Below are 21,368 nucleotides of genomic sequence, written 5' to 3'. Positions count from 1 at the left end.
TGTGGGCCAGTGTATGCTGGCTTTAACGACCCACCGACTGTGTCGTCCCTAAGGAAAACATGAGTTGCTGTTGCCAGGTCTTTGAAGACGAAAGTTGGCCGTCGTCCCACGTGGCGAGTACCTGGTACTGGTTTCAGATTCCCAGCGAACATACGAAGTCGGGACAGGTAATCTGTGACATCCGTGGTGGCGTGAGTGTCGTGGTCGAAGAAATCACCGGGCAACCTAAGCGTCTCACCGTATACCAATTCTGCCGCAGAGGCCTGAAGGTCTTCCTTGTATGCGGCTCTGATTCCTAGTAGGACTAGAGGGAGAGCTTCAACCCAACTACTGTCGGCGTGGCACTTTATGGCTGCCTTCAGCTGCCTGTGGAAACGTTCCACGAGTCCGTTGCAGGCAGGATGATACGCAGTAGTGCGCTTGCGCCGAAATCCTACTAGCCTTGCCAGCTGCTGGAATAGCGTTGACTCAAATTGCTGACCTCTGTCGGTGACAATGTCGATTGGGCATCCAAAACGAGCAATCCAACCATGTAACAGCGCTTTAGCGACGGTCTCGGCTGATATGTCTTGTAGTGGTACTGCTTCAGGCCAACGTGTGAAACGGTCGATGGCTGTGAGGCAGTACTTGAACCCTTGACAAGGTGGTAGTGGTCCTATGAGGTCGATATGGATGTTGAGGAATCTGGTATGCGGTAGCTTGAATGAGCTTAAGGGTGATGAGACGTGACGAGTGACCTTAGAGCGCTGGCAAGCCAGACAACTACGGGTCCATTCTCGACAGTCTTTGCGTACCCCTGGCCAAACGTACCTCTCCGCAACCAACCTGGCAGTGGCGTTTGCTCCTGGATGGCTTAGGGAGTGAAGGGTCTCGCAAATCTGCTGCCTGAGCTCCTTAGGTACATAAGGTCTTACCTTACCCTCTCTCTCGTCGCAGTAAAGGTCGACACTAGTTCCGGGCACATTCACTTTCTTCAGGCACAGTGAGCTGCTAGTGTTCAAAAGAAGGCGTAGTTCAGAGTCGGTATTCTGTGCCGTAGCTAACTTACTGTAGTCGACAGGCTGCGTGATTTCCTCGACTCGTGACAGAGTGTCAGCTACGACATTGTCTTTGCCTGAGATGTGCCTGATGTCCGTCGTGAATTGTGACACGAAATCTAAGTGTCGAAACTGCCTTGGGGAACAGTTATCCTTACGAGAGCTATATGCGAAGCATAAAGGTTTATGGTCGGTATAGACAATGAAGTCTCGTGCTTCTACCATGTGCCTAAAGTACTTTATAGCTTCGTATATGGCTAAAAGTTCCCTGTCGTATGGAGAGTACTTACGCTGTGGTGGCGTCAGTTTTCGCGAGAAAAATGAGAGAGGCTCCCAGGCGCCGTCCTTCAGTTGCTGCAGCACAGCGCCCATAGCCACGTCTGATGCATCAGTGACTATGCACAATTTTGCCTGAGCGTCAGGGTGAGCCAGTAGTGCCGCATCGCACAAACCTGTCTTGCACCTTTCGAAGGCAACGCGTTCTACTTGGGTAAAGTTGACTGGGTGAGAACCTTTAAAAGAGCCTGTGAGTAGGGAATTCAGGGGAGCCTGGTGTACAGCTGCGTTAGGGATGAACCGTCTGTAAAAATTAAGCATACCCAAGAATCTCCTGAGTTCTCTCACGTTCCTCGGCGTTGGAAAGTCCTGGATGGCTGCTACCTTTTCAGGCAGTGGTTTGGTACCGTTTGCAGATATACGGTATCCTAAAAAAGTTACCTCTTCCACTCCAAAGTGGCACTTGGAGGTGTTGATCACCATCCCATACTCCTGCAACCTGGTGAACAGTCGCCGTAAATGTGATTCATGCGTCTGGTGGTCCTTTGAAAAGACCAAGAAATCGTCAAGGTAACTGTAACAGAAATCCAGTCCCCGCAGCATCTCATCCACGAAGCGCTGGAATGTCTGCCCGGCGTTACGAAGTCCGAACGTCATGAACGGGAATTCGTAGAGCCCGAAGGGCGTTGTAATGGCGGTTTTCGGGATATCTTCGGGGCTGACGGGGATCTGATTGTAGGCCTTGACGAGATCTATGGTTGAAAAGACGGTGCAACCAGTTATGCTGTGCGAGAAATCCTGGATATGACGAATCGGATATTTATCCGGAATGGTTCTCGCATTTAGCAACCTGTAGTCACCGCACGGTCTCCAACCGTTATCCTTTTTAAGGGCCAGATGTAAGGGAGATGCCCAAGGTGACTCGGAGGGTCTGGCTATGCCACTCGAAAGCATAGAGGCAAACTCCTCTTTTGCTACCTTTAATTTATCGGGTGCCAGTCGTCTTGGTTTACTAGATACGGGCGGGCCGGGTGTGGTGCGAATGTGGTGTACTGTTGAGTGCTTAGGTGTACGATGTATGCTAGATGGGCGAGTGATGTCAGGGTATTCGCGTAGTATGTTGTGATATGTAGACTCACCAGTTACAACCTTTACCGAAGAAATGACATCAGACGGCTGCGTAGGCAAAGCAGGGGCGGTGAGCCTTGTATTGTTGTCGGTAAGGCGATGGTTCCTGCAATCAACTAAAAGATTATAATGGGCAAGAAAATCTACACCTATTATTGCCCTGGTGACATCCGCTACAACAAATCGCCAAGCATAGTCGCGGCGCAACCCTATGTTAAGAACTAAGTGTGCATACCCGTAAGTATTAATATTTGTACCGTTAGCTGCACACAAAGTATAATTGGTTTTATTTCGCCGTTCTTTTAATAAATTACGGGGAAACACACACAAATCACTTCCGGTATCTACTAAAAATTGTATTTTAGATTTAGTGTCCATTACAAATAAGCGACCGGAATTCGGACAGCCGCCAGTCGCCATCATCGACTGCCCTATGCATTTCCCGCTGTATAGTCACACGGTTTCACACAGCACCGCGCCTGGCTTCCAAACTTGTGATGGTACCAGCAGGTGGGAAATTTGCGGTAGTTGGAGTTTGACCTCGTTGAGTTCTGGCGGTGTCGGCTCCGGCTTCGGCTTCGGTTACTCTTCTGCGGTCGTGACTGGCGGGGCTCCCGGGACATTCTGTCCATTCTGGTGGTCAAAGCCTCCATCTGCTTGCTGAGTGCCGCGATCTGGAAGACCAGCGGGTCCGTTGGAGGGGCTACAGCTGGTTGTACCGCTGCGACTTGTGGAGCAGAAGCAATGGCATCATGAACCTTGTCCGCCAATTCCGCCAATTCTTCCAAGGTACACTTGGTTTGTGACGCGAGGATGACCTGGATGTTCTGGGGAAGCCTGTTGGTCCACATCGTACGCATCAGATCTTCAGGTACCCCAGGACCGGCTAAATGCTGCATGCGACGAAGCAACTGGGAAGGTTTCCTGTCCCCCAACTCCTCGTGAGACAAGAGCTGCTGAATATCTCGCTCCCGTGTGGCTGATAAACGTTTCACCAGCTCGTTTTTGAGCTTGCCGTATTTATTCGTAGCTGGTGGGTTCGTTATTATGTCCTCTACTTCTGACGCATATTGAGGATCCAGCTGGGCCATGGTGTAATAAAATTTGGTAGTGTCCGAAGTAATATTGGACAGCATAAATTGGGCTTCCAGCTGGGCAAACCATAGTGCTGGTTTTTCTTTGTAGAATGGGGGTATCCGCACACCTACTCTACACAACTCTGCGGCATTCTGCGCAGCGCCATCATTTGTCCCTTGTTCAGATGCTTCCTTGGCTTCCATATCGTCGTGCACAGTTCGGGGTCACCAATTTGGTAGGCTGGTGAAGTACTCAGCACTTACGTGGATATCGTGCGGGTCGCGGCGAATGTAAACAAGAACACTGTTTAACAGTTTATTTTAAAGCGACGTTTACACACAGATGAAAAGTCAAGCACAGTCTTAGAAGGAGAAAATGGAAGAGATAGGAACAAGCACAGCGATTGATATTAGGCGCATACGTAATTAAAAAAGCGGATCGTAAGCGAAAGCGGCGGAGCAGAGCGACATGCGTCTCGCGTCGTATCATCAAGCTCACTGTCCGGCGGCGGTCGCGCACACGCAACTCCGGAGGAGGCGAGCGCGCTAACCGGTTATGCCGTGACGTAGGCGGTTGCAATGCGGATTCCTAACTACTAATAAAAACGGTGCGCTTGTCCGCTTCAACATACAAAATATATATTATAAAGTTTATATAATGCAAAGTGACATTTATGATTTAACGTAAATGAATGCATTATGCAATTTTAAATTATTATTAGTATTATTACATTATTATTATTATTATTAGATTAACATTATTATATTTGTTTTATTATTAACATTATTTAATTAGATTATTAAGTTAGTATTAAGATTAAATTAATATGATTTATAATTAAGATTAGATTATTATGATTGATTTTATTATTTGTAATTATTTATAATACTTTATTTGATTGTACTATTATAAACATGCTAATGTAAATTTTCGTAATTATTTGCCATTACTAACATTCAGTAATAAATTATAATGCACTAAATTTAACTATTTTAAATTAAGATTTAGTGACATACACTGAATGCACGCCACACCCCAATGACTTTTCGATCTGATCTTTTGATCTTTTTTGTAGCTTATTATATTACCAACAACGGCTTTAAGAAGTATAATATCCCATATTTACTTCAAAGTTCATTGTCTTCGAGATATTTGGCATCAAAGTTGAACAATTTTAGGCCAAAAAACTGGTTTTCTGGCCATAACTTTTGTGTTTATTAGTTTCAAATGAAAACCCTAGACACGTTTTTAGAGACTTCATAGACGAACCCAAATATGTAGATTTCGAATATGTTAGATCTTTCACGTCAATAGAGATACGAAAGTTTTTTTAGACAATATTTAAAAAAAACGTACAAAATAAAGTATTTATTTTTTTCAAAATCCGGTAGACAAAAATGGAGATAAAAGATTGAAGAACCGATAGCTGTTTGACTTATAATTCTATCTGTAGTGCAAAAGTAGGAGATACGATTTAAAACTTGTCAAAAATCGATGAAAACCTCGGGTAGCCTCTTAAGGTGGTGAACCTTTTCGTTACGCGACGGTATTACTTTAGTCGCTGAAGTGGAAAAATATCCTAGATTAATCTTGTTGCAGGTGACGACACAAAGCAGCGGCGCGCACGACGCCGCGTCCCTCCGCTGCGAGCGCGACGCCTTGGCGCGTGCGCTGGCGCGGAGCGCGCGCGTGCGGCCGCCGCGGCGCGCGCGCACGATGCCCGGCTGGCCGAGCTGCATGGGGTCATCGCTGAGCTGGTCAGGAGGAGGGCGGCGGACAAACAGGCGAGGGCTATACCGGAGGAGGAAGGGTCTGGTGAGTGCCGCATATTGATGAAACTTGTTAGATCAATTTACCAGAATCGATATTTCCTTGTAGCGAAATTTCCAATTATGGTTTTTTACTAAAGCTTATTTTCACAGTAGCATTTTTTCCCCAATTTGAGTTGACACAGACACACTGTGTCGACGGAGCTCCGCTTGCGCGGAGCTCCTACTTCTATGTTTTTTTGGCCTTTCGGGCGGGCCGAAGCAAACTTAACGGTTTACTAATGTTTCGGCAAAAATTATTAAGCAAATTATTAGCTATTTATCCCATATTTTTATTTAGGCGAAATGTTATTTCCCAACTCAACATTTCTCACTGATATCATTTCCCAACTAATCATTTGATAAATTATTATTATGCAAATTATTATATGAGATTTTTTAAGATGTCATTTATTTTTTTGGTCAAATGTATTGATTGGCATAAGTAGGTAGGTACATACCTTAAGAGTCCGCAGCAAGTAGCGCTCAACTCCGCGTTGAGATCACGCGCTAACGCTTTAAAATGTTGTTGTTTCACTAGAGTAAGACAGGGCGCTAGAAAGAAAGCAAGAGCGCGCTAGCGGAAGGCGGAGCTAGAGACATGTCACAGTAACAATATTGCAGTAAAATATCTTCATACAATGGTGAAATTATTGCAGTATCTAAGTAGAATATAACAGTAGAACATCTCCAGACCAAGATTATAATATATACAGCGCGGGAGGGCAGCTACCGGCTAGGATATTATTTGGCGTTCCAAAAACGTAAATGTACATTACACTACACATTACGCTGTAAAACTTTTTTACTGCCCATGGTGAGTACACAATTTTACGTCTTCACCTTGCCAGAAAGTGGGTTTTACCATACGCATAGCGGGCGGTAAAACTCACATTATGGCCAGGTGTGGCGTAATAGTACATTATGTCTTAAGGGCGGTTAATAAGAAATTACGAACGAGAGTATTAGAAGCTCAAAGTCAAAGACTGAGGACTAGGTCGATGTTCATAATTATAGTACCGCCCGTGCGACTTACAATGTTTTCATCACATTTGCGAGTAAAATTGTATATGTGTAAAAGAAAAATATTATTGTTACAAAAATTGCCGATACCGCTGGTGCAGTTCTTGGCAGCGCCAGCTACCAGCCGCCCTCCGCCTCCCGCAGCATGTGCCTGACATGCGTGCACGAGGTCCTCCTGCTAGTCGTGCAGAACCTGCGCGCGCAGCAGTATTAGTACGCGCAACAACTCATAACGCCAAAAAAAGGCCCTTAGGTTTTATTAAGGACTGCAACCAAGTTAGCCTGCAGCTTACGACACTGTTTACGAGCAAGTGTGATGAAATAGTATATTGTACAACAAAAGCATAAAACGAGCAATTTTACCCGAGACGTTCATATAGCCACCCGAGCCACGGCGAGGGTGGATAGAAACGTCGAGGGGAAAATGGGCTCAATGCTAGAGTTTTACACTCTGCTTTTCACTTCGCTTGCGAAGAAATGAAATAGCAATAGTAAAAATAAATGTTCACTTATTTTGTACCTTTTATTTTTCATGCTTTACTATATTAGTTTTATTGATTTATTTTCATCGATTTGATTGATTTTTAGGTGTAAAAAATAAAAAAATATGTAGAAACTCTTTTGTTTGTGGTTTCACACCTTGATTGCCTTGACCTTAGACGAAGATTCTACTTTATGCACTAGAGCATAAAAAGTTATTGTATGTTGCCTAGATGCAGCATGAACACGCACTTTACGAGCATGAGAAGTGAAATAGTCGATTGTACAACAAGAGCATAAAACGAGCCATTTTACGACGTTTACGATTTTAAGACGTTCGTTCCGGTACGGCGAGGGTGGATAGACACGTCGAGGGAAAAATGGGTTTAATGCTCGAGTTTTACACTGCTTTTTACTTCGATTAATTCGAGGAAATAGCAACAGTGGAAACAATGGTTCACTTACTATGTTTCTTTTATTTTTCATGAATTACTATATACATAATTCTATTTTTTTATTTTATTGATTTATTTTGATTGATTTGGTTAATTTTTAGTTTTATATAAATAAATAAAAAAGTTAAAAACTTTCTGTTTGTGGCTGGTTGACACCTGATTAGCTTGGTCTTAGACAAAGATTTTATTTTATGCACTAGAGCATAAAAAGTCATTTTATGTCGCTTAATCTCAGCATAAAAACGAACTTTACGAGCATGAGAAGTGAAAAGTATAATATCTATAGACTACAACATCAACTTGATTGGACACATTGAAGATTGGGTGTATTGAATAAAATAAAAAAAGTCATACAATATTGTGTTTATTTTTTAATACATACAAGTATGAAAATTCGCTTATTTTTAAGAACTCTCTCGTATCGGTAACTTTCTAGGTAGACGCGGATCTATAATTTCAGGTAGTATGCATTCCATGTAAAATTTTCTCAATTTATTTAATATGCTCTCCCAGAATCCTGTATCCTTTTCGATTTTTTCGAATAATATGCCTTTTGGAGTCCACACCACGAAGATACAGTATCTTTTTTTTGTAATATTTAACTGACCTTGTACTTGATAAAAGTAGTTGTGATTTTGCTTCAGTTTTATTTTCTGAGGATCACTTTCGTCCAACACACAGAAAGTAATTTTTTTCTTTAAAATAGCTTCTGTTGGCGTCATATTTGCCGCCGAAGCTGGGCATTTGATCTCCACAATTGTTTCTTCGTCTATGACTCCGTCGGGACTCGCGCCTAAATACTGGTGTTCCTCGAGGATGTATAACCCACAAGGTGATACTTGCACTCCTAGTGCAGCTTCAGTCTCTTTTAAAGCGATGGGCTCATTCTCATTGCCGTATCTAGTAGCATCGCTACCTTTAAAATTGCTATATAAGAGTGTTTTTATAATATTTTTACACGACGTGGCAGCTCTTCTCTTACATATTTGACCAAACACTGACGCAGTAAGGCGTATTTTTCGTTGTTTGATCCATTCAGGGTTCGTTGCCTGCCCAACGGTATCTTTTTGGATATTTTCAAGTTCTATTTTACTTTTTGAAAAGTCTGCTAAGAGTGCTTGTTTTCTTTTTCGTAGTGCTCAACTTCCATATCTGGTTCTTTTTCGATATCACCGTAATGTTCATCGGGTCCTGCGATACGTTTTCTTCGTTTTGATTTTTTGTCTTGGCTTGATTTTCTTTTCGCCTTTTCTGCCTGCCTCTTCTCATACTTCTGCGTGTAAGTCCCCAGTTCTTCATTTTTTGTTAATACTTTACTCATGGTTGCTACAAGACTCCCGGTGTTTCTTTTTGTAGCAGCTGCGTAGCAACGGGACTCATAAGATCCACGAAGGGAGTAATTTATTCGTTTGCCTCCTATAAATTTTGCGATTAGTGCATTAAACTGCTCAACAATATTGTTTGTTTGCCCCATAAGGAGACTTTCGGCATTGTTTAAAATAGGACTTATAGCGGTGTATATGTCATACCACAAGCCACAATCTTTCATTTGGCCTATGAAGTTTTCTTCGCCTGGTTTCGGGCCATTACAAAATATGTTTTGCAGTTGGCATGCTCACCAAAAACGTGGCAAGGCCCGTTTCGTAGGTCTTTTTTTAATTCATTTACTTTCTCAGTAAAAGTTTTCCCTTCCATTTTCGAAGAAAAGTCTATTGCTCCTTTAATTGCCTTTCGTAGTCGCAATATGTTATCATTTAGGCATTTCCTCATGATAATAGGGACAGGTCCTTGTTTATTTTCAGTTTTTTTTGTCAAATTTCTCAATTTAGTGCAATAATTTCGTAATAAATGATTACTGCATTCTATTTTGTGTATAGCAGTGGAGTGGCCATATGGCAATGCTTCGTTTAAAGCACTCATGACACTGCTATCGCCATCACCAATAAGTTTGGTGTATTTCAAGCCATGCATATTTATGCTGCATTTAAAACCTTCTACTACACCGTCGGCTTCCATTGCTGTGGAGCTACCAGACCAGTTTTTAAAACATTTATGTTTCTTGACCTCAATCTTTTTATTACTTGCAACAGCGCATACAGAGCAATAAGAATTCCGTATTCCTAAAAAGAGAACCTTTTTAGTTTCATACCCAATAATGCACGCTACCCCGGATAATGAATTATAATTGCTGGTACGATATGATCTTTTTCCCCACGATGCGTCCGCTACTACTGTGATGTAGGGAACGCCATCAGCGTCTACGTTTCCTTTTTCAATTGCCATTTGTTTTTCTTCGAGTCCTGCCTCAAACATGCTCTTCAAAGAGATATCTTTTAAAACATCCCCAAGCAACAAATTCTCTTTCCCAAATGTTTTCTCCGCTATACATGGCATATCTAAATGAGCGCAAAGCTCATCTAATTGGGAAAAGCCACTACCCGAACATACGACTGCTTGAACAACATTTTTATTAATTTTAGACTCTAGTTTTTCATTATTAAATGCTTCTTTTTTGCCACACATTTTGCATTTGAAAAGAAAAGTTGACTGGAATCCGATTCTCGACTCCTTCACAAAATCCATATCTTTAAAGCTGCAATTAAATGGACTATGATCCACAGCCTTCATTTGTTCAAATAAATATTGAACATTGAAAATTCGTCGACCTGTCATTTTACGTACGACTTCCTCATTGCTATCATGATCAAGTTCAATTTGTAATGATGGTGTCGAGGACGGAGTACTCGGACTCAAATTTCTGAAAGGAAAAAAAAAGTTACGTTATATTTATACCATGCAAGGTTAAATCAGAGTATACGGTGAAATAAAAATATTTGATACTGCATTATGAGGCGTACACTACTACAGAAAACTTCTAACGCCGGTGACGCTATGCAAAAAATACGTTTCGATTTTCGGTGCCATATTGTGCGCGCGACTACATTTTTAATACAAGCTTTTTGCTGACTGTACTTGCATTTTCATCCAAACTACTTTTCCGTACCAAATGTGGAAGAAGTGGGTCAAATTCAACTCGCAAGATTTTACCTGCACATACATTCATAGGTACATACATTGCAACTATTGCAAGGTAAAAGCTTGTAAAAATAATAATAAAAACACCAACCTGCTAAAATTTTGAAATTGAGGCGGAGGATCGGTATTGTTATCACTATCAGACTGCTCACTGGCATGCTCTCCGGTGCCAAGCGTACTGCACATGTAAAAAATACATACATAGTGAAATGACGTCAGTCGCCATTAGTCAAAGTAATAACAGAGACTACCAGAGGTAATACTTCGTTCGTAATACCTTACTTATCGCCCTTAATGAACAATGGGATATTATAGTGCTATGACCTGTATAAGTGAAATAACAGAAGTGCGGTGTACATCGATCAAGATAATAAACTGAAATCATCTTTAATAGCCGTGTCAATATAGGTACGAGTAGGTACTAGTCTCAGTGCAGTTGCAGTCAAGAGCGAAAATAAAACTACAAGTGAAAAACGTAAGTAGCTGTGAAATAAGTTTTTGGTAAAAAAAAAAATCTGTTCAAGCTTTTTTTTTTGCTGACTGTACTTTTTGTCGACTTTACTAGCATTGTTACCTATTAAACTACATCATACGAAATTTCAAGTCGATGCCATTAACCGTTGAAGAATTCCGTCCTGCGGAGACGATCCTGGCCGGACTACCAGGATGTCAGCTACCAGATTATTGTATTGTCACGCAATTCACATAAGTATACCAAATTTCAAGTCAATTCGACCACTGAAACTGAGTCAAATTCAACTCGCAGGATTTGAGCCTCACATACATACATACGAGTACATAGGTACATACATTGCAAGTTAAATAAAAGATTGTAAACTAGTAAAAATAATAATAAAAACACTAACCTGCTTAAATTTAGAGGTTGAGGTGGAGGATCGGTATTGTTATCACTATCAGACTGCTCACTGGCATGCTCTCCGGTGCCAAGCGTACTGCACATGTGAAAAATACATACATGGTGAAATGACGTCAGTCGCCATTAGTCAAAGTAATAACAGAGACTACCAGAGGTAATACTTCGTTCGTAATACCTTACTTACCGCCCTAATACACAATGTGCTATTACAGTGCTATGACCTGTATAAGTGAAATAACAAGTTTGTGTGGTGTACCTACGTCGTACAAAAATAATAAATAAAGGTACGAGTACGAAAATTCATTTTTAATACAAGCTTTTTTGCTGACTGTACTTTTTGTCGACTTTACTAGCATTGTTACCCAAACTACATTTATTTTGTACCTATACCAAAAACAAGTCGATAACATTGTAACAGTTGAAGAGTTCCGTCCTTCGGAGACGATTCTGGCCGGACTACCAGGATGTCAGCTACCAGATTATTGTATTGTCACGCAATTTACATAATTATGCAAAATTTCAAGTCAATCCGACTGCTAGAAGTTGGTCGAATGCAAGATTTGATTACAGACAAATATCGGGACAGGTGAAACTAAATAAAAGCTTGTAATAGAGGACAAGGAAGAAAAATCTTACGCTACTGTCCTAGTTATAACTTACCTATTAGGATTAATGTTTTCTTTTTATGACGAGCCGGTCCTTTTTTTTCCTACGAGCCGATAACCATAATCTTGTCTTCGATGATCTTTTCACTTCTGGAAACAAGAACATTAATAATTATTTTTTATGGGAGCGCCATAGTTCGCATAGGTACTCTTTTCTCTTTTCTAGTAAAACCATAATTATTTTTTGTCCAAATCATCGTTTGTCAGTATGCGAGCCGATATATGGACCCATTTTTATAAGTACTTGGTAATATTGACTAAAATGCATCTAGGTAGGTACTTACCCTGTTTATCCATTTTTGTAACATAAAAATGCAAAGTCCATATAAGAAAGCCAAGGTCGTCGAACAGTATGTGCACACACACCACCAGTATCACCAAGAAATATCAAATCCGTTATCAGTCCAAGTCGTAAGTAGTTAGATCGCGTTTATGATACGAAGAGAATTCACCAAAATAATATTACGTAACTCTCGCGCACAGCTGACGAGTCACTACTAACGAGCGACGCACGCACACGCAGGGCCAGCGTAAACCAAGGACAAAGGGCGGCGCGTACCGCCCTCCCCCGTACCGTTCCCCGCGCTAGAGTGATTCGCTGCAGATTCGCATAAAAAATGTATAGTTTTTTTACTGATTTTCGTAGTTTCGTTCTCATTTGAAAACCACAAAATCATTTCGGAAAAATGCTTTTTCTTATGAAACTACATAGTTTAGTCGATGCCGGAAATAGGTTTTGACTTCAATCTGAACTATATTTTGGCCGTAGTATTTAACCGAACTGCACAGGGTTTTTGGCTCTTAAAATGCAAAACTTGTACTCGTTCTATTTTCTTTGTAATACCATTTCAAGAGTCATAAACTAATTTCAGGCCTAGATATGCCTTATCTCATTGTATTTACAAAAAATCATGATGATGCTACTTGTTATTTTAAAATAAGGACGTAACTACGATTTGTATGGAGAATCAAGCTTGCTGCGGACTCTTAACTTAGCAACATATTGGCTGCAATTAAAAAAAAACCTAACATCGAAGGCTAAGGCGGGAGCTTACCGTGTTGTGAAAAACGCTTATTTCGAGGATTAAAGACTCGAACCCTAAAGACTCTCGAAGTTTAACGACTCGAAGGCCGCAAAGACGGTTTCTTGCATCCATGCGCATAAAATAAGCCAATTTAATCCTCAAATATAGTCGAGTCTTTAAGACTCTGGAGTCTTAAGAGTTCGAGTCTTTAAGCTTCGAGTCTTCGCTCCCGCCTTCGCCTTCTGAACTTAAACTATCTAAGTCGCTTTTGCTCCGAACCGTCTTGCTCGCTCGCTTCGCTCGCTTGCACAAATTTTAAAGTAAAACTTTGCAATATTAAAATTGGGCAAAATGTTATTTGACAATTTGTTATTTGTCTTAGCCAATCATTTGCTACCTAATTATTTGCCACATAAAAGTGTGATGAAGTAAAATTTTGCAATATAAAAACGTTGCGAAATAAGAAAAAGGCGTAGTAAAGTTATACCAACGATTGGTTTGCCAAATGAAACTTCGGCGAAAGATTGGTTGCTAAGTGAAATTTGGCGAAGCATATTTCGCCGAAAAGGCAGTACATCAAACTTAACATAACCTAAATCAACCTATGATTCGGAGTCGCAATTTTGAAAATAAGCTTCAGTTAAAAACCATACTAACCATATAATTTGGCTGTTCCAGACGAATGTGAATCCACAACGCAGCCGGCGGGTGAACTGGAAAACGACGCTGACCGGTCTAGGACTGATCAGGTATTGAGTTGCTCCAATACTGCTTTTGAAATAGTACATTGTGTCTTAAGGGCGGTAAATAAGACTGAGGGCTTTAATGAGTCTATGTTCGTAATTCTAGTACCGCCCGTGTGACATGCAATGTTTTTCATCACATTTGCGAGTAAAATTTTATATTTGTAAAAGAAATAAATAAAATTCTTCCAAATTGTTATTTTTAATTAAGTGTGACCATGATGATCCAATTACCCGTGACCTATAGAGCCTCTGTTTTTGATATTATCGTTACCGCCTTATTTTTAACCCCCGACGCAAAAAGAGGGGTGTTATAAGTTTGACCGCTATGTGTGTCTGTCTGTCTGTCTGTGGCACCGTAGCTCTTAAACGGGTGGACCGATTTGCATGCGGTTTTTTTTATTTGAAAGCAAGTTTCATCAAAATCTATGCAGCCGTTTTTGAGATGTTGAACTTTGAAGCGACAAAGTCGGGGGTTTTCCAACTTTATTGGGTAGGTTATCTGGTCCCACTTTTTACGAATTGGCTGTAGATTTTATCGTTTTCGATTATTTGTTAGAGTTCCTGTATTTCTACCAGGGGTGTAACGCTACAGCAGTATAAAATTGGTTCCAGAACGACAGTTCTTCGATCGTGAGCCCGGCCGAGCTGCCGACTCCTCAGGAGCCGAAGGTGGAGCCGGCGCCCGACTTCCAGCACGAGGTCAAAGTCAGGTAACACCTACCACGCACAAAATTAATTATTTTACTAGATTTTGCCCGCGGCTTCGGCATTTGCATGTGCATTTTTCCGAGATAAAAAGTAGCCTATGTCACTCTCGGGCCCATAAACTATTTCTATGCCAAAAATCACGTCGATCCGTCGCTCCGTTTCGACGTGAAAGACGGACAAACATACAAACACACATACTTTCGCATTTATAATATATGGTGTAAGAATTTACGATAAATAGCGCTTGTGGGTTTAATTCGTCAAAACATTATTAACATTACAATTATGACTTGCGAAATCATTTATATCGTTTACCTTTACTTGCCCGAATTTCATTTGCCCGAATTTCACTTGCCATACCAACGTTTGCCATAAAATATATAGAACCGCGCTGTTTTCAGGATTTTTTTAAATCTCATCATATAGAATGCAGTAGGTTAGGTTAGGTTAGTTTAATATCAACTCCGAAGAAATTACTATTTCAGTAATAAATAACTTTATGGCAAATGAAAATTCTAGGAAGCTATACATTCGGGCATATGAAATTCGGGCAAACGATAGAGAACCCATTTATATAGTACGTCAAATGCGGATTATATACTATTGCAGGTTAGAGAAACCGCTGGAGCTGAGTGCGAGCGAGACGCACCCGGCAGACAACTGCGACACCAGCCTGGACTTGTCGGCGCGGGACTCCGAACTATGCCTCAGCACGGCCAGGTCAGCTCTGGACTGTACTTCTGAATGCATGTTCATTTTCATCACACTTGCTCGTAAACAGTGTCGTAACATGCAGGCTACCTTGGTTGCAACCCCCCAAATAAAACCCTCGACCTTAATGTGCTTGTCATGAAACCCGTGGTCGGTAATGAGTTTGTTTCTGCATGGCGTGCTGGTCGGACAATCTGGGGGGGGGGGGGAGGAGCTGGCACTGCCAAGAGCGTAGTCAGTGGTATTGGCATGATGAAAACCATTGTATGTCGCACGGGCGGTACTAGAATTACGAACATCGACTCATTAGAGCCCTCAGTCTTCGACTCCGGGCTTCTAATAGACTCTCGTTCGTAATACCTTATTTACCGCCCTTAAGACACAATGTACTATTAAGCCCAGCACACACCGACGGCGGGCCAGCGGCAACGGGCGGTGTTTGCATCGCGCTGCTCTGACACGAGCAGCCTCTTGTCAAAGGATGCCGGGAGCGAGGGACTTTACACATCCCCTTGCTATATTTATTACTAGCGTGTACTCGCCGCTTCGCACGCGTAAATCATTAAATACAGCAGTTGAATTAAAATTCCGGGATTTTATTAAATTCTCGTGGGAATTCCCTAAAATTACATCGTAGTTTTCATTGATCTTAAATTAAAAACAATCATATCAAATTTCATGACTCTAAGCCCAGCGGTTGTTATTTCGAGATTTTATCCCTATCCCGTGGGAATATCGGGATAAAAAGTAGCCTATGTGTTATTCCAGATGTCCATCTATCTACATATACCAAATTTCATGACTCTAAGCCCAGCAGTTATTAGTTCGAGATTTTATCCCTATCCCGTGGGAACATCGGGATAAAAAGTAGCGTGTGTTATTTCAGACGTCCAGCTACCTACATACCAAATTTCATGACTAAGCCCAGCGGTTGTTATTTAGAGATTTTATCCCTATCCCGTGGGAATATCGGGATAAAAAGTATCCCATGTTTTAATCCAGGTTATAAACTAACTTTTTGCCAAATTTCATCCAAATCCGTTCAGCCGTTTCAGCGTGAAGAAGTAACAAACATACTCACTCACTCACTCACAAACTTTCACATTTATAATATTAGTAGGATTGTACCTCCACCAGCAGCAGCAGCAGCTATACTTCGTGTGTTTTCATTCTTCAGGTGCTGTCAATCCGTCCGGCACAGCAGCTGTGAGAGGCACCACGGCTCTGCTGAAGGCAGGGTGTATACTGCTGAGACAGGTAAATAAAACGGTTGGACTCGCGCGCTGACGGTTCCTTGCGTCTCTGAAATAAACAGTTCCGTTTCGTTTATTTATTGCATATCATGATTGGTTTTTTGGAGTCTTTTTGTATTTTTTATTTCAACTCCAAATTTGTTACTTTTACGGGTATCCCGTGAAACCATATCGAAAATACAAACTGAGACATGGATGCACAGAAAAACTAGGAAAAGAGACCAGCGCTGGGAATCGAACCCAGGTCCTCAGCAATCCGTGCTGCGTGCTATAACCCCTACACCACCGCTGGACAGGAATCTAGACACGAATTTTTCCTATGCATACATATCTCAGGTTGCTTATTTCTACTACGCTACTTATGCAGCAGCACTAGCGCCATCTATGTTCCGCTCTCATCGAGAGACGTCACACTCTTTCGGAACCAACCGCTCACCCAGACAAGAGATGTCGCTACTAAGCAATCAAATTATGATTGGTTTTTTGGAGTCGTTTTGTATTTTTTATTTCAACTCCAAATTTGTTACTTTTACGGGTATCCCGCTAGTGCTGCTGCATAAGTAGCGTAGTAGAAATAAGCAACCTGAGATATGTATGCATAGGAAAAATTCGTGTCTAGATTCCTGTCCAGCGGTGGTGTAGGGGTTATAGCACGCAGCACGGATTGCTGAGGACCTGGGTTCGATTCCCAGCGCTGGTCTCTTTTTCTGGTTTTTCTGTGCATCCATGTCTCAGTTTGTATTTTCGATATTGCATATCATACAAACATGGATGGAATTATAAATAGGCAGGTATATTCTGCAGGTGGTAGGACCTTGTGCAAGGTCCGCCCGGATTGCTACCACCATCTTGCTCGCTAATCCTGTCGTGAAGCAGCAGTGCTTGCACTGTTGTCTTTCGGCGTGGAGAGTAAGACAGCCGGTGAAATTACTGGCACTTGAGGTATCCCATCTTAGGCCTCTTGGTTGGCAACGCGTCTGCAATACCCCTGGTGTTGCAGATGTTTATGGGCGGTGGTGGTTTTACCATCGGGAGATCCACTTGCTCGTTCGCCATCCAGTCGAATATGAGGTAGGTTGTTGAAGTGGCAATGAGCAGGCCATATAGCGCGGAGAACAGATGGCGGTTGGCGCCGAAAGGTTCTCGAGTGGAGACCGCGCGGTAAGCGCAGCGTAGGACGTCCACCAACGAGATGGACGGCTGACCTGGTTAAAGCCGCGGGTTCACGGTGGATGCAGGCCGCTGCCAACTGAAGCAACTGGAGGTATATGGGGAAGACCTATTTCCAACAATTTACTAGTTTCAGTGGTAGTAAGAATTTAATCGCAGTTGTAACCGATTGCAATGGAACTGCAATTGTGTGGGCAGGCCTCGGCAGTTTTTTTTTTTTTTATTAAGATTTAAGATTTAAGATTGATTTATGTGCCAACATGAACAATACAGGATAGGCACACAGAATACAAATAAACAATAAACTAATATAAAATGCGTTTGCCAGTCCCTTGCACTGTGTGGCAAAAGGAACAGGCTCAGCTTATGCTGCGCTTGCTCAGAAGCTGCCAACGCTGGTTTCCAGCCTGCCCCCGCTGACTCAGGCTAGCTAGAATGGCTTACATAGCAGGTAGATTGGCACGCAAAGTAATAAAAAATGAAGAATTAAATAAAATAAAAAACAATAAAAACTAAAATATCAACACATAAGGATTAGGAAGGATTAGGTGGCAAACGAGCAAGTGGGTCTCCTGATGATAAGAAATCACCACCGCCCACAAACATGTGCAACACCAGGGTTTTTGCAGATGCGTTGCCAACCTAGAGGCCTAAGATGGTATGCCTCAAGTGCCAGTAATTTCACCGGCTGTCTTACTCTCCACGCCGAAACACAATAGTGCAAGCACTGCTGCTTCACGGCAGGATTAGCGAGCAAGATGGTGGTAGCAATCCGGGCGGACCTTGCACAAGGTCCTGCCACCTGCATAGCGATCCAGGCGGACCGTTACGTTCCAGTTGGATCGCAGTACCTCTGTACTGATCCTAAAGCTGGTTAAAGCATTTTGTCTATGGTTCCAGGACGCTGCGACTCTCGCCAGGCCAAGATCGCGTCGCGCGTGCGTCTCCGGAAGACTGAGGACAGCGATCACAACCACAGCAGCAATGATGAGGTATGAACATCATCATCATCAGAGAGCGGATTTGAAGTAGCGATTACAAGTTTAAGATGTCAAAAAGGTGCGTAATAAATAGGATCACTTATATTTGAGCTGTATAAAACTCCTTTTCTCAAAAATGTCCGTAAAAGTTGACATTATTCTTTACATATCAGAAGGTGAAGTGCATAGTTTATGGTCAGCGAAAAATTTTAAAGTTGGCCATGGAAATGTTGGCACAAGTCGTATACAGCCTAGTCTAATGGCCGGTATCAGATATTTTGTTGGAACTCCGGACTTTTTCTATTGGGTCCGAAAAAGCTTGTGGTGTTTTCGGTGGGAAAATACACCTGCAGTTTATTTTTAATGAAAAAAGGCGAGAAAGCATAAGAAATATATATTTTGAGAAAAAGTTTATTCTATTTCAGAATTATTCGCCATTTTTGAGAAAAGCTTTATATTAGTCTCGGCTGGAATAGCAATTGCTGGCTTCGTATTAGTTAAACGGACTCGCAAGCTTGTCCGTTTAATACTCATACTCAGCCAGCAATTGCCTACTTCCAGGCCACGACAATAATCTACTATTAATAAGAATAGAATATTTTTCTTTACATAATTTAATTATCTATAAGATTGCATTGCGGTAAGTAAATAAGTAAGTAATAAAATAACTGTAAGGCAATTAAACAACATGATATCTAATGAATATCTATCTAACCTCTAATCGCACTAGTCATATCCACATTAAACTTGTAATCGCTACTTCAAATCCGCTCTCTAATCATCATCATCATCAGCATCGTCATCATCTTGACGACCGGGTAGCCAAGAGGTCAAAAAACAAAAACTACTTTAGGTAGTGCCACTAGAGTTTTTGTGCAATCAGTTCTTTTTGTAGCTGTGTGTGTAATCATTCACTTCAGCTCTCATGGCACTATCTATACTTCTGGTAAAAAAGTCTGGGCACAGATCTTTCAGAATGAGAGGGCTTTGGCCGTAGTTCCCGCGCGGGCCCGGTGCGGATTGGGAACTTCATACACACCCACATTTCCTCGCAGATGTCCAAACCTTCGCAGGTTTCTTTAAGATTGCACTTAGCGCCATTTTTGATGTTCAGTTGGTGGTGTCTTTTTACGACGTTCGCTACGCTCACATCGTAACTCACGCCACTCGCCTTTTTTACCCGTTATACAACTGTTGCATAAAATACTATACTATTTAAAGTTTGCAGCTTTTATAGACCCGTGTTTTGCTGGCCATACATCATTCTTCCTATCGTCCAATCGGGCAGGCATAATCCAAACTGCAGTTGGTCCATATACACCACACACAATCAGTTTGAACTGTCCTGTGATGTTGGAGGAGAACGGGGTGAACAGAAACACACGAAGGTTGGGTAAATTCTGTCTGTATGAGTATCATCATCATCATCCTAGCCAATATACGTCCCACTGCTGGGCACAGGTCTCCTCTCAGAACAAGAGGACTTGGGCCATAGTTCCCACGCGGGCCCAGTGCGGATTGGGAACTTTACACGCACCATTGAATTGCTTCGCAGGTTTGTGCAGGTTTCCTCACGATGTTTTCCTTCACCACTTCACTGTATGAGTATATTATAGGTTTAACATATGAGTTATAATGATGGGTGGTCTTCACGTCGATGGTGTCGAATGATAATCTCAGGTTATATCCCTTATATGGTAGACTTTCCTCCGTATATGGTATTAATCTGATATTTGAATATGATACTTTATTTTGATGTTATGCGTAGGCCCGCTTTGTTCGGAAAAAAAGGGAGGACAAAAGTTTTCGAAAGACAAAACTGTCTCAAAACGCAGACATTCATTGCCCCTTACCGCATAATTGCCATAATTAATTTCAGGTAATGCAAAACACTACTCACCCAAAAAACTATGAGATTTGACATTTCGGAGACCTCACGCTACACTAGCGCCTCTAGCGGCGAATTCATACGCGATAGCCCTCATTGGTAGCGATGCCGATTGGACGATAGGAAGGGTGGTGTGTGGCCAGCATTCGGCAGATTATTAAAAATTTGAGTCAAATAATCTCCGATGCTTTACTTGCAGACGTGGTGCGTGGAAGCGGCCGAGAGACTGGCGCTGGATGTGTGCGCACAGGCAGATTTAAGGGAGGCGCTCGTGGCGGCCAGCAACGACGGTCAGTTGCCTGCTTACGTTATTGGGAGGGTGCGAAGTACTAGGTGGGGGTAACGAAATCTATCGCAGCGCTCATGGTGGCCAAAAGAAGAAATAATCTAGGCTCTGTCATCTGTCATACTCATATGCATCTGTCATTAACAATGCAATTTGTATAGACTTTATATAACCAGGGGGGTGTCACTACGCCATTCCGCCGCCGAGCTACAAGTACATACCGGGCCTCCCCAACGTTGAGGCGATTCAGTGGTTGCCGCGCACTGACCCGTGGCGCACGCGCGCGCCTCTTACGCAGTACGACTCGCTTTACGTCGGAAACGCGTGTCAAAAAAATACTGCATTGCAGCCGATTGTCGGAACATACATACGTGTGTATAACAACAAAAAAACATAAGTGTATACGTGTGTAAAAAAAGACGGACTGTAAATAAAATGAATTTGCATGTTAACATTACCTATTTATCGCGTTATTTTATTACGTATTAACCTGTTGAAGAATAAAGCAATAAGATTCTGCATTTTACCACAGTAACGTACGTTAAAATGTGAAAAGTTGTAGTAGGTATATTTTTTTTATCCAAAATGATTTCCATCAAAAATTGCCTATTGCGTATTTCTTTTCAATCCGTTCCATATGGGTATCAAGTGAGAGGGCTTGAAAAATAGAATTTTGACACAAAAAAAACAAATACAATGTGGCTGCCATCACAAAAGTAACGTTAAGCAATATGAACCT

At 41.9% G+C, this 21,368-nt stretch overlaps 1 protein-coding gene across 1 annotated transcript in view; it reads left to right on the top strand.

Moving 5' to 3' along the window:
• Positions 1-21,368, top strand: part of LOC141444715 (uncharacterized) — a 61,126-nt gene that overhangs the window by 22,745 nt on the left and 17,013 nt on the right. Inside the window, 8 exon segments of the mRNA XM_074110320.1 lie at positions 5,118-5,190; positions 5,193-5,333; positions 13,566-13,636; positions 14,246-14,343; positions 14,951-15,061; positions 16,230-16,309; positions 18,376-18,467; positions 20,543-20,633. Coding sequence (XP_073966421.1) covers positions 5,118-5,190; positions 5,193-5,333; positions 13,566-13,636; positions 14,246-14,343; positions 14,951-15,061; positions 16,230-16,309; positions 18,376-18,467; positions 20,543-20,633 — 757 coding nt within the window.

Source organism: Choristoneura fumiferana, chromosome 30, assembly GCF_025370935.1.
Source record: "Choristoneura fumiferana chromosome 30, NRCan_CFum_1, whole genome shotgun sequence".
Taxonomy (NCBI): domain Eukaryota; kingdom Metazoa; phylum Arthropoda; class Insecta; order Lepidoptera; family Tortricidae; genus Choristoneura; species Choristoneura fumiferana.
The sequence above is the reverse complement of the archived record's forward strand: the minus strand, read 5'-3'. Positions and strand labels throughout refer to the sequence as shown.